Below are 13,789 nucleotides of genomic sequence, written 5' to 3' on the forward strand. Positions count from 1 at the left end.
CTAAATATACACTACGTTTGCAATTCCATTTATTTTAATGAAGTTGCATTTGTTCCGCTTCGAATTTAGTTGATATTTTTCTTTTTCTGTGAAGCATATACTTAACTTGATTCAGACAATCAACAAACTGGTTTCTGTTAAAAAGCTTGTTCTGTGCCCTCCATATTCATGTTCCGTGGGCAGTGTCCTGAGTGATCGGGTAGGTTGAGATATTGATGGCAAGCAGCATGCCGACCCTGTAGAGTAAACAGTGAATGCCTACGTAATGCGTTGGTCTTTTGCGCCATTCAATTGTCAAATAGGTCCTGAGGCTGGGTGGCGTCCCGCGCTGTAAGTCTAATGAATTATCTGAAGCAGCACTAACATGCGACACATACAGGAAGTGCTTTATTGGGTTAGTATTCTTCTGAATTGGCACTACTTACATAGAAACATTGCATTTCTTCGTCACTTAGTCACTTGCCCTCTCCCATATCGATCTACCGTGTCATGCTTGACTGGGCTCTGATGTGTTGAAAACAAGCAATGTGGCGAGACTTGCTTCAGAAGCTAGTGTGCGTGTCGCTGTGCTATAGCAGTTCTTGATAGCACTGTGTATGGTGGTAGGTACCGTTTCAAATGTTATTCCAGGTGAAATGGGCCAATCGTGTAGTTTTTTCATTGAAAGTAGAGTCTTCTAGTGGTGAACTGTTGATTGAATATGGAATCGTGTAAAGGTGAGCTTTGTTTATAACCCGTTCTAAGATTCAAGGATTACGGATTTAACTTTGACAACACCTGAGTGTTTCCGGCCTCCAGATGACTGGAGAGACTAGCTGGCGCTGCTGTTGGATCGGACTGTTACTAACTTTACCAGGTGAGTATTGAGTCCGGCATCAAGTTGACAAGTTTTACCGTAATTTTTGTAGGATTTAAAAGCTTGATTATCGCGTGGTACAGGATGTAACATTCGACAGCATTACAAACACGTGAACAACAATCTCTTATTTTACCCATCATTTTTCCTACCCAAACTGTCAATATGTTGTCCACAGATACGATTCTAAGTAGTCGCTATCAGACAAAGGCTCTACAAAGTATATAGAGTGTCACCTCCTTATACATTAGATATATCTAGATATAGATCAAAACAGATATTATCATATAAACATATACTGTATATATACTTCCATATAATATACACTGTCATATTTACCTATACCATCAAATATATTGGCATATCTATATACAGGTATGGCATGGATATATCTATAAACTGTCACATAGGAATTTACTGTAATATGAACATATATATACTGTCACATAGGAATATACTGTAATATGAACATACATGTATATATACTGTCACATAGGAATTTACTGTAATATGAACATACATGTATATTTACTGTCACATAGGAATTTACTGTAATATGAACATATACTGTTATAAATATATACTGTCACATAGGAATATACTGTAATATGAACATATATATACTGTCACATAGGAATTTACTGTAATATGAACATATACTGTTTATATGTATACTGTCATATATCATATAATATATATGATATATTAATGAATATACTGTAATATTTACGTATAATATAAATATAATATATATAACTTAGCAACACAAATGACGAAGGAAGACAACTTTTTGACTAGTGCCCTGACCGGGCCTCGAACTCACGATCTACGGCACCAAATCGCCTAGCCAGAAATACCCGCAGCTTATACCGCTGCGCCACATCGGCGTTCTTAAATAATACATACATTATGTTTGTATAATACTGTGTCTAATAAATAGTAAATACTGTGCAATAGATAGATATGTACTATCATAAATATTACTGTTTAATTACGTATACAGCCTTTTTCTTGTAACAAGACATTTTTTTCTACTAAACAGAAAAATATCTATCTACACCGCTCTATCAATTCAAATAAACAATGAATTACCATATCGTGTTATTGTGCTATTGATAAGGAATCATTCGTAAATAATGAAGTAGATACACTCATGTATTTAATTACATAGCTGGTATGTTTGTGTCACTGGCCGCTTCATCGTTTGACGATCAGAGAAATAGGTGGAGTCTGGAAAGTGATTGTTTTAGTTTGTACGTACGGTTATCTAGAGCTCATCTTTACCTCCATATCGAATAAGCTGTTTTTGTCATCACCCTGATGTAACCTCCGGATTAGAGAATTATCTGATGACTTGATGATTAAATATTCTTCTCTTGTGAGCACTGACTTAGTTTAATGAGAATGCGTGTAGTTAGACATACACATGTGATGAGAATGCGTGTATTTAGACATACACCTGTGATAAGAATGCGTGTATTAAGGCATACGCCTGTAATAAGAATGCGTGTATTTAGACATACACCTGTGATAAGAATGCGTGTATTTAGACATACACCTGTAATAAGAATGCGTGTATTTAGACATACACCTGTGATAAGAATGCGTGTATTTAGACATACACCTGTGATAGGAACGCGTGTATTTAGACATACACCTGTGATAAGAATGCGTGTATTTAGACATACACCTGTGATAGGAACGCGTGTATTTAGACATACACCTGTGATAAGAATACGTGTATTTAGACATACACCTGTGATGAGAATATGTGTATTAAGACATACACCTGTGATGAGAATATGTGTATTTAGATATATATTTGTACACCTGTGATGAGAATATGTGTATTTAGACATACACATGTGATGAGAATGCGTGTATTTAGACATACACATGTGATAAGAATGCGTGTATTTAGACATACACCTATAATAAGAATGCGTGTATTTAGACATACACCTGTGATAAGAATGCGTGTATTTAGACATACACCTGTGATAAGAATGCGTGTATTTAGACATACACCTGTGATAAGAATGCGTGTATTTAGATATATATTTGTACACCTGTGATAAGAATACGTGTATTAAGACATACACCTGTGATAAGAATGCGTGTATTTAGATATATATTTGTACACCTGTGATAAGAATGCGTGTATTTAGACATACACCTGTAATAAGAATACGTGTATTTAGACATACACCTGTGATGAGAATACGTTTATTAAGGCATACGCCTGTGATGAGAAATATAGCCGGTGTGATAACGAGTCACGTGACCTATCAGTTTACTATTCCATCTCGATGTCTCCCCGCCAGCTTGTGTATATACTTAATTGATTTTTCGTTCAAGATACTTATCTAAAAAAAATGTCTAAATTATTAAGATAATAACCGGTTGTTTGCAGTTATAAATAAATTCTAAGAATTGTGTGATACGTTTTTACATGTCATGTGATCTGTTGAGAGTATGAAGTGCATGTACATTATATACCTAGTTCAACTATTTTATTAGGTATCCGGTTGTACAAACGGTCCAGTTTGTTTACTCCCGGACCTAACTGGATCTCATATTTACTCACGGACCTAACTGGATATCATGTTTACTCACGGACCTAACTGGATATCATGTTTACTCACGGACAGAACTGGATATCATGTTTACTCACGGACCAAACTGGATATCATATTTACTCACGGACCTAACTGGATATCATGTTTACTCACGGACCTAACTGGATATCATGTTTACTCACGGACCTAACTGGATATCATGTTTACTCACGGACAGAACTGGATATCATGTTTACTCACGGACCAAACTGGATATCATATTTACTCACGGACCTAACTGGATATCATGTTTACTCACGGACAGAACTGGATATCATGTTTACTCACGGACCAAACTGGATATCATATTTACTCACGGACCTAACTGGATATCATGTTTACTCACGGACCTAACTGGATATCATGTTTACTCACGGACCTAACTGGATATCATGTTTACTCACGGACCTAACTGGATATCATGTTTACTCACGGACCTAACTGGATATCATATTTACTCACGGACCTAACTGGATATCATGTTTACTCACGGACAGAACTGGATATCATGTTTACTCACGGACAGAACTGGATATCATGTTTACTCACGGACCTAACTGGATATCATGTTTACTCACGGACCAAACTGGATATCATGTTTACTCACGGACCAAACTGGATATCATGTTTACTCACGGACCAAACTGGATATCATGTTTACTCACGGACCAAACTGGATATCATGTTTACTCACGGACCAAACTGGATATCATGTTTACTCACGGACCAAACTGGATATCATGTTTACTCACGGACCAAACTGGATATCATGTTTACTCACGGACCAAACTGGATATCATGTTTACCAACGGACCTAACTGGATATCATGTTTACCAACGGACCAAACTGGATATCATGTTTACCAACGGACCAAACTGGATATCATGTTTACTCACGGACCAAACTGGATATCATATTTACTTACGGACCTAACTGGATATCATGTTTACTCACGGACCTAACTGGATATCATGCTTACTCACGGACCTAACTGGATATCATGTTTACTCACGGACTAAACTGGACATCATGTTTACCAACGGACCAAACTGGATATCATTTTTTCTCACGGACCAAACTGGATATCATGTTTTCTCACGGACCAAACTGGATATCATATTTACTCACGGACCAAACTGGATATCATGTTTAATCACGGACCTAACTGGATATCATATTTACTCACGGACCAAACTGGATATCATGTTTACCAACGGACCAAACTGGATATCATGTTTACTCACGGACCTAACTGGATATCATGTTTACTCACGGACTAAACTGGATATCATGTTTACTCACGGACCAAACTGGATATCATGTTTACTCACGGACCAAACTGGATATCATGTTTACCAACGGACCAAACTGGATATCATGTTTACCAACGGACCAAACTGGATATCATGTTTACTCACGGACCAAACTGGATATCATGTTTACCAACGGACCAAACTGGATATCATGTTTACCAACGGACCAAACTGGATATCATGTTTACCAACGGACCAAACTGGATATCATGTTTACCAACGGACCAAACTGGATATCATGTTTACCAACGGACCAAACTGGATATCATGTTTACTCACGGACCAAACTGGATATCATGTTTACCAACGGACCAAACTGGATATCATGTTTTCCAACGGACCTAACTGGATATCATGTTTACTCACGGACCTAACTGGATATCATACTTACTCACAGACCTAACTGGATATCATGTTTACCAACGGACCAAACTGGATATCATGTTTACCAACGGACCAATCTGGATATCATGTTTACCAACGGACCAAACTGGATATCATGTTTACTCACGGACCAAACTGGATATCATGTTTACCAACGGACCAAACTGGATATCATGTTTACCAACGGACCAAACTGGATATCATGTTTACTCACGGACCAAACTGGATATCATGTTTACCAACGGACCAAACTGGATATCATGTTTACCAACGGACCAAACTGGATATCATGTTTACCAACGGACCAAACTGGATATCATGTTTACCAACGGACCAAACTGGATATCATGTTTACCAACGGACCAAACTGGATATCATGTTTACTCACGGACCAAACTGGATATCATGTTTACCAACGGACCAAACTGGATATCATGTTTTCCAACGGACCTAACTGGATATCATGTTTACTCACGGACCTAACTGGATATCATACTTACTCACAGACCTAACTGGATATCATGTTTACCAACGGACCAAACTGGATATCATGTTTACCAACGGACCAATCTGGATATCATGTTTACCAACGGACCAAACTGGATATCATGTTTACTCACGGACCTAACTGGATTTCCCGATAAGTTAGGGGTAATAATGTGTACCCCGACATGTCAGAGATATACAATTATATTCGGTTTGTTTTTACATAATGTGATATCCAGTTATGTAGTATATAAATCGGTCTTCGGCTATTCGGAACACAGATAGATATCCGTTAATTGGAATACGAATTGATATTTGGTTATTTGGGATATAAATTGATATCTGATTATTCGGATACAGCTACAAATTGAAATACGGTTATTCAAAATTCGATTGCAACTTTATAACCGGTTATTCGGGATACGAATTTATATCCGGTTATTCGAGATACAAATCGATTATTCTGGATATAAATCGATATCCGGTCATTTGAGTTTCGATTACAAATTGATATTCGGTTATTTGGGATAGTAATTGATATCCGACTATTCGGGTTTCGATCACAAATTTTTATCTAGTTATTCGGGATATAAGTAGAGATCCGGTCATTCGAGACATAAAATTGATATCTGGTTATTCAGAAAAAAATCATATCCGGTTATTCGGGATATGAATTGATATCCGGTTATTTAGCAGTTTATATCTATTTACTAGGGACATAAATTGATATCTGGTTATTTATATCAGATTATTTGGAATAAAGATTGATATCCGGTTAAGGTGATATTAGTATGAAGTGTAATGTTTACGCCTTCTGCTTGCTAAAATGTATGTTGGAAATTCTATTGGGAGACCGCTCAGTACTGAAAACTTGTGCCAAATTTCCTTGTGTGAAAAAGATAGAAATAAAATATGACTAAATCAGTTCTGCTCGATAGCTTTATAAACATTTGAAACTGTACAAAGAAACTAACTAAAATTGCTGCTTTCAATATTCGACTAAATCATATCTAAAATAACTTGAAATAGAACATATATTCGCTCCACGGAAGTTCCGCATGGTAACTTTAAATAAACATTTCCGCGATCACTTTACATTTGTGATAACAAGTTTTAAGAAGAGAAATTTTATTTAAAACAATATCCTTGTCGCTATTTAACAATAACAGCTGTCAGCACACCGGGCCGTTCCAGGCTGGCGCTCGTCCGCTTTCTCTTACTTCTGTTTTGATTGCATCGATGATCGGAATGAATAACTAGCATCTGTCTATTACTATGGCAACCATTTTATATATGCACGAGCCGCCTAAGTGTAATCTCTTTGAATAATTTAACAATAGTATCGACGAGAAGTGTTTATAGTCAGGTGAACGGCGCGTGTGTAGGTTGAGTAGCCACGGGTGTAAACACAGTGTGCAGGCAGTACATTGCTTATTAGCATGCATGACTTAATTAGTGTAGTGGTCCATGTTTATACAAATTAAGAAGGTGGTAATTATGCAGATGAGGAAAAATGTACATTTGCTGTCGACTCGATAAGTGACCAGTTGGAATGTCAGCTCAAAACCAACTCATGGAAAATAATCAAACTCAGACATGAAGTGATTATATACACTAATTGATTTCGCAGACCAATATTAAGGGGAATTGGATTGGCGTATTGTATTTTCAGTTGCAGACATTTCCCCTTATTTTTGAAATTACAAAAGGCAAGTTATGCCATATGCATTATTCTGACTAGTAAAGTTAGCCTATCCAATAAGAATGACCTGTCACATTGACCTTTTCGTGGAATATTCAAAGAAGGTGATCCTGTTTGTGCACAGGTATGTCAACATGTCAATCGATGCTTCCGTGCAATAAGTACATAACGCACGTGCGTACTCTGTGCAGTAACTTGGATACAGATTGATCATTGCATACTGTATTAAATTAAAGCCGCACACTCCCAAAAACCTGAAATTCTAGTTGCACACATGTATTAATTGCAATCCAAGATGCTTGTCCATTGGACTGGACGCTTGACCGGGGGAACCCTTGCGACATCAATATTTGAAAATAGCTCGCCGCATTTATTTTTATCGCTAGATTTGTCGCGAAAACGAGAACGAGGCTACAACAACGTACACTACACTTAAACTACACACATGGCCGTTGTTTACATTCGAGTATACGCGAACTTGCCTAATAATGCTTTCATTTGAAGATATTAACAAAATGTTCTCGTAATATCTAATCAATTTATACAAACATACAACTAAATATTTTATTTAATATATAGCAATATGCATACAACAAAACATCGATAAAGTTTAGGTCGGTGAAGTTGACAATGTTCGGAACAAGCCTGGGGTTTTGCCGGTTTCAGCCTTTTACGTTTCTTTGTGGCAGAATCTGTCTGCGTTTTATTGCAGGTCCAAGCTTTCGGCGTTCTGCCATTTCGTGTTGTCTGATAACCCGCCGTTGCATTGTGGAACTAATATGCACAGAAACTTGGTCTGTCGGACCCAGGTATTCCCAGGTATTATTTTTGGGAATTTCCCGTGTACTTTCATAAATGCACACTTTCCTCCAGATTTTGATATGCAGTAATTTGTTAGGTATATATTTAGTCTGATATCTGTAAAGAAGTCAAAATGTAAACATTTATTTATATTTCTTGGAGTATGGGGCTTTCAACATACTGTACAAGTGATTTGAGGCGATCAACAGCGAACAGTGGAAAGCCTTACAAAAATATGCCATATGAAGCTTAGTGACCCAGGTCTCTGTGTCACACGCTCAATGTGCCTATCCACACGGTCCTTGATTGGTTTATATTAAATAGCATTCGATAGTTAAGGTTTTTTAACGTATTTCTATATTTTACTTATCAAAATTAGTAAAACCGAATGTTCTAGGTCGTTCGGGAATCTCATTGGATGTTGTCTGACATGTCAATAGTTTTGTCGAATAGTCAAGTTGCTAGAAGTATGGCATAAAAATATAGAACTGAAAATAAGAAACGTAAAAATACAAACAAAATATGCACTGACACATGTACAACAACAATAAAATTCCTATAATGGAAAAATGCCCTACAGGGTTCGAACCCGATTCCACACGACTAATTTGTCAATATGAGCGATCTTATACATGCTAATCAAAGTTCAACACGACCGGTCAATGTGTCGGACTATACGAGAGAAAGAATATGTGACATGTTGTTTTTTATTACCACTGCGCAATTTCCTAATATTGGATGCCATCTCTCTGATGCAGTACTCTGTAGGGATATCCTAGGTCTGTACATGGTATCAATTCCTCTCTGACACAGTACTCTATAGGGATATCCTAGGTCTGTACATGGTATCAATTCCTCTCTGACACAGTACTCTTATCCTAGGTCTGTACATGGTATCAATTCTTCTCTCTGATGCAGTACTCTATAGGGATATCCTAGGTCTGTACATGGTATCAATTCTTCTCTCTAACACAGTACTCTATAGGGATATCCTAGGTCTGTACATGGTATCAATTCTTCTCTCTAACACAGTACTCTATAGGGATATCCTAGGTCTGTACATGGTATCAATTCTTCTCTCTGATGCAGTACTCTATAGGGATATCCTAGGTCTGTACATGGTATCAATTCTTCTCTCTGACTCAGTACTCTAATCCTAGGTCTGTACAGGGTATCAATTCTTCTCTCTGACTCAGTACTCTGTAGGGATATCCTAGGTCTGTACATGGTATCAATTCTTCTCTCTGACGCAGTACTCTAATCCTAGGTCTGTACATGGTATCAATTCTTCTCTCTGACACAGTACTCTATACGGATATCCTAGTTCTGTACAGGGTATCAATTCTTCTCTCTGACTCAGTACTCTAATCCTAGGTCTGTACAGGGTATCAATTCTTCTCTCTGACACAGTACTCTATACGGATATCCTAGTTCTGTACAGGGTATCAATTCTTCTCTCTGACTCAGTACTCTAATCCTAGGTCTGTACAGGGTATCAATTCTTCTCTCTGACTCAGTACTCTAATCCTAGTTCTGTACAGGGTATCAATTCTTCTCTCTGACTCAGTACTCTGTAGGGATATCCTAGTTCTGTACATGGTATCAATTCTTCTCTCTGACGCAGTACTCTATAGGGATATCCTAGGTCTGTACATGGTATCAATTCTTCTCTCTGACTCAGTACTCTATAGGGATATCCTAGGTCTGTACATGGTATCAATTCTTCTCTCTAACACAGTACTCTATAGGGATATCCTAGGTCTGTACATGGTATCAATTCTTCTCTCTGATGCAGTACTCTATAGGGATATCCTAGGTCTGTACATGGTATCAATTCTTCTCTCTGACTCAGTACTCTAATCCTAGGTCTGTACAGGGTATCAATTCTTCTCTCTGACTCAGTACTCTGTAGGGATATCCTAGGTCTGTACATGGTATCAATTCTTCTCTCTGACGCAGTACTCTAATCCTAGGTCTGTACATGGTATCAATTCTTCTCTCTGACACAGTACTCTAATCCTAGGTCTGTACATGGTATCAATTCTTCTCTCTGACTCAGTACTCTATAGGGATATCCTAGGTCTGTACATGGTATCAATTCTTCTCTCTGACGCAGTACTCTAATCCTAGGTCTGTACATGGTATCAATTCTTCTCTCTGACACAGTACTCTATATGGATATCCTAGTTCTGTACAGGGTATCAATTCTTCTCTCTGACACAGTACTCTATAGGGATATCCTAGTTCTGTACATGGTATCAATTCTTCTCTCTGACACAGTACTCTATAGGAATATCCTAGTTCTGTACAGGGTATCAATTCTTCTCTCTGACTCAGTACTCTGTAGGGATATCCTAGTTCTGTACATGGTATCAATTCTTCTCTCTGACACAGTACTCTATAGGGATATCCTAGGTCTGTACATGGTATCAATTCTTCTCTCTGACACAGTACTCTATAGGGATATCCTAGGTCTGTACATGGTATCAATTCTTCTCTCTGACTCAGTACTCTAATCCTAGGTCTGTACATGGTATCAATTCTTCTCTCTGACACAATACTCTAATCCTAGGTCTGTACATGGTATCAATTCTTCTCTCTGACACAGTACTCTAATCCTAGGTCTGTACATGGTATCAATTCTTCTCTCTGACTCAGTACTCTGTAGGGATATCCTAGGTCTGTACAGGGTATCAATTCTTCTCTCTGACTCAGTACTCTGTAGGGATATCCTAGGTCTGTACAGGGTATCAATTCTTCTCTCTGACTCAGTACTCTGTAGGGATATCCTAGGTCTGTACATGGTATCAATTCTTCTCTCTGACACAGTACTCTATAGGGATATCCTAGGTCTGTACATGGTATCAATTCTTCTCTCTGACTCAGTACTCTATAGGGATATCCTAGGTCTGTACATGGTATCAATTCTTCTCTCTGACACAGTACTCTATAGGGATATCCTAGGTCTGTACATGGTATCAATTCTTCTCTCTGACTCAGTACTCTATAGGGATATCCTAGGTCTGTACATGGTATCAATTCTTCTCTCTGACGCAGTACTCTATAGGGATATCCTAGGTCTGTACATGGTATCAATTCTTCTCTCTGACACAGTACTCTGTAGGGATATCCTAGGTCTGTACATGGTATCAATTCTTCTCTCTGACGCAGTACTCTATAGGGATATCCTAGGTCTGTACATGGTATCAATTCTTCTCTCTGATGCAGTACTCTATAGGGATATCCTAGGTCTGTACATGGTATCAATTCTTCTCTCTGACACAGTACTCTAATCCTAGGTCTGTACAGGGTATCAATTCTTCTCTCTGACTCAGTACTCTGTAGGGATATCCTAGGTCTGTACATGGTATCAGTTCTTCTCTCTGACACAGTACTCTGTAGGGATATCCTAGGTCTGTACATGGTATCAATTCTTCTCTCTGACACAGTACTCTGTAGGGATATCCTAGGTCTGTACATGGTATCAATTCTTCTCTCTGACGCAGTACTCTATAGGGATATCCTAGGTCTGTACATGGTATCAATTCTTCTCTCTGATGCAGTACTCTATAGGGATATCCTAGGTCTGTACATGGTATCAATTCTTCTCTCTGACACAGTACTCTAATCCTAGGTCTGTACATGGTATCAATTCTTCTCTCTGACGCAGTACTCTATAGGGATATCCTAGGTCTGTACATGGTATCAATTCTTCTCTCTGACACAGTACTCTATAGGGATATCCTAGGTCTGTACATGGTATCAATTCTTCTCTCTGACTCAGTACTCTATAGGGATATCCTAGGTCTGTACATGGTATCAATTCTTCTCTCTGACACAGTACTCCAATCCTAGGTCTGTACATGGTATCAATTCTTCTCTCTGACGCAGTACTCTATAGGGATATCCTAGGTCTGTACATGGTATCAATTCTTCTCTCTGACACAGTACTCCAATCCTAGGTCTGTACATGGTATCAATTCTTCTCTCTGACGCAGTACTCTATAGGGATATCCTAGGTCTGTACATGGTATCAATTCTTCTCTCTGACTCAGTACTCTATATGGATATCCTAGGTCTGTACATGGTATCAATTCTTCTCTCTGACACAGTACTCTATATGGATATCCTAGGTCTGTACATGGTATCAATTCTTCTCTCTGACACAGTACTCTATATGGATATCCTAGGTCTGTACATGGTATCAATTCTTCTCTCTGACGCAGTACTCTATAGGGATATCCTAGGTCTGTACATGGTATCAATTCTTCTCTCTGACACAGTACTCTATGGGGATATCCTAGGTCTGTACATGGTATCAATTCTTCTCTCTGACACAGTACTCTATGGGGATATCCTAGGTCTGTACATGGTATCAATTCTTCTCTCTGACTCAGTACTCTAATCCTAGGTCTGTACATGGTATCAATTCTTCTCTCTGACTCAGTACTCTATATGGATATCCTAGGTCTGTACATGGTATCAATTCTTCTCTCTGACACAGTACTCTAATCCTAGGTCTGTACATGGTATCAATTCTTCTCTCTGACACAGTACTCTATAGGGATATCCTAGGTCTGTACATGGTATCAATTCTTCTCTCTGACGCAGTACTCTATAGGGATATCCTAGGTCTGTACATGGTATCAATTCTTCTCTCTGACACAGTACTCTATAGGGATATCCTAGGTCTGTACATGGTATCAATTCTTCTCTCTGACACAGTACTCTAGTCCTAGGTCTGTACATGGTATCAATTCTTCTCTCTGACTCAGTACTCTAATCCTAGGTCTGTACATGGTATCAATTCTTCTCTCTGACACAGTACTCTATATGGATATCCTAGGTCTGTACATGGTATCAGTTCTTCTCTCTGACTCAGTACTCTAATCCTAGGTCTGTACATGGTATCAATTCTTCTCTCTGACACAGTACTCTATATGGATATCCTAGGTCTGTACATGGTATCAGTTCTTCTCTCTGACTCAGTACTCTAATCCTAGGTCTGTACATGGTATCAATCCTTCTCTCTGACTCAGTACTCTGTAGGGATATCCTAGGTCTGTACATGGTATCAATTCTTCTCTCTGACACAGTACTCTATAGGACTATCCTAGGTCTGTACATGGTATCAATTCTTCTCTCTGACTCAGTACTCTAATCCTAGGTCTGTACATGGTATCAATCCTTCTCTCTGACACAGTACTCTATAGGGCTAGCCTAGGTCTGTACATGGTATCAATTCTTCTCTCTGACTCAGTACTCTAATCCTAGGTCTGTACATGGTATCAATTCTTCTCTCTAACACAGTACTCTATAGGGATATCCTAGGTCTGTACATGGTATCAATTCTTCTCTCTGACACAGTACTCTATAGGGATATCCTAGGTCTGTACATGGTATCAATTCTTCTCTCTGACTCAGTACTCTAATCCTAGGTCTGTACATGGTATCAATTCTTCTCTCTAACACAGTACTCTATAGGGATATCCTAGTTCTGTACAGGGTATCAATTCTTCTCTCTGATGCAGTACTCTGTAGGGCTATATTCTTCCAGGAACCTAAGATGGCCATCATGATGGATTCTGTGGGGTCCAAATGAGAGATTCCCAAAAGGGTGTTTTTGAT

The 13,789-nt window shown here is 38.4% G+C and overlaps 1 protein-coding gene across 1 annotated transcript in view; it reads left to right on the forward strand.

Annotated features, from left to right (window-relative positions):
* Positions 1–356: 356 nt before the first annotated feature.
* Positions 357–13,789, forward strand: part of LOC117322864 (proto-oncogene tyrosine-protein kinase receptor Ret-like) — a gene marked incomplete in the record, with an annotated part of 112,314 nt that continues 98,881 nt past the window's right edge. The window contains 1 exon segment of the mRNA XM_033877802.1: positions 357–856. Coding sequence (XP_033733693.1) covers positions 799–856 — 58 coding nt within the window.

Source organism: Pecten maximus, chromosome 1, assembly GCF_902652985.1.
Source record: "Pecten maximus chromosome 1, xPecMax1.1, whole genome shotgun sequence".
Lineage (NCBI taxonomy): Eukaryota > Metazoa > Mollusca > Bivalvia > Pectinida > Pectinidae > Pecten > Pecten maximus.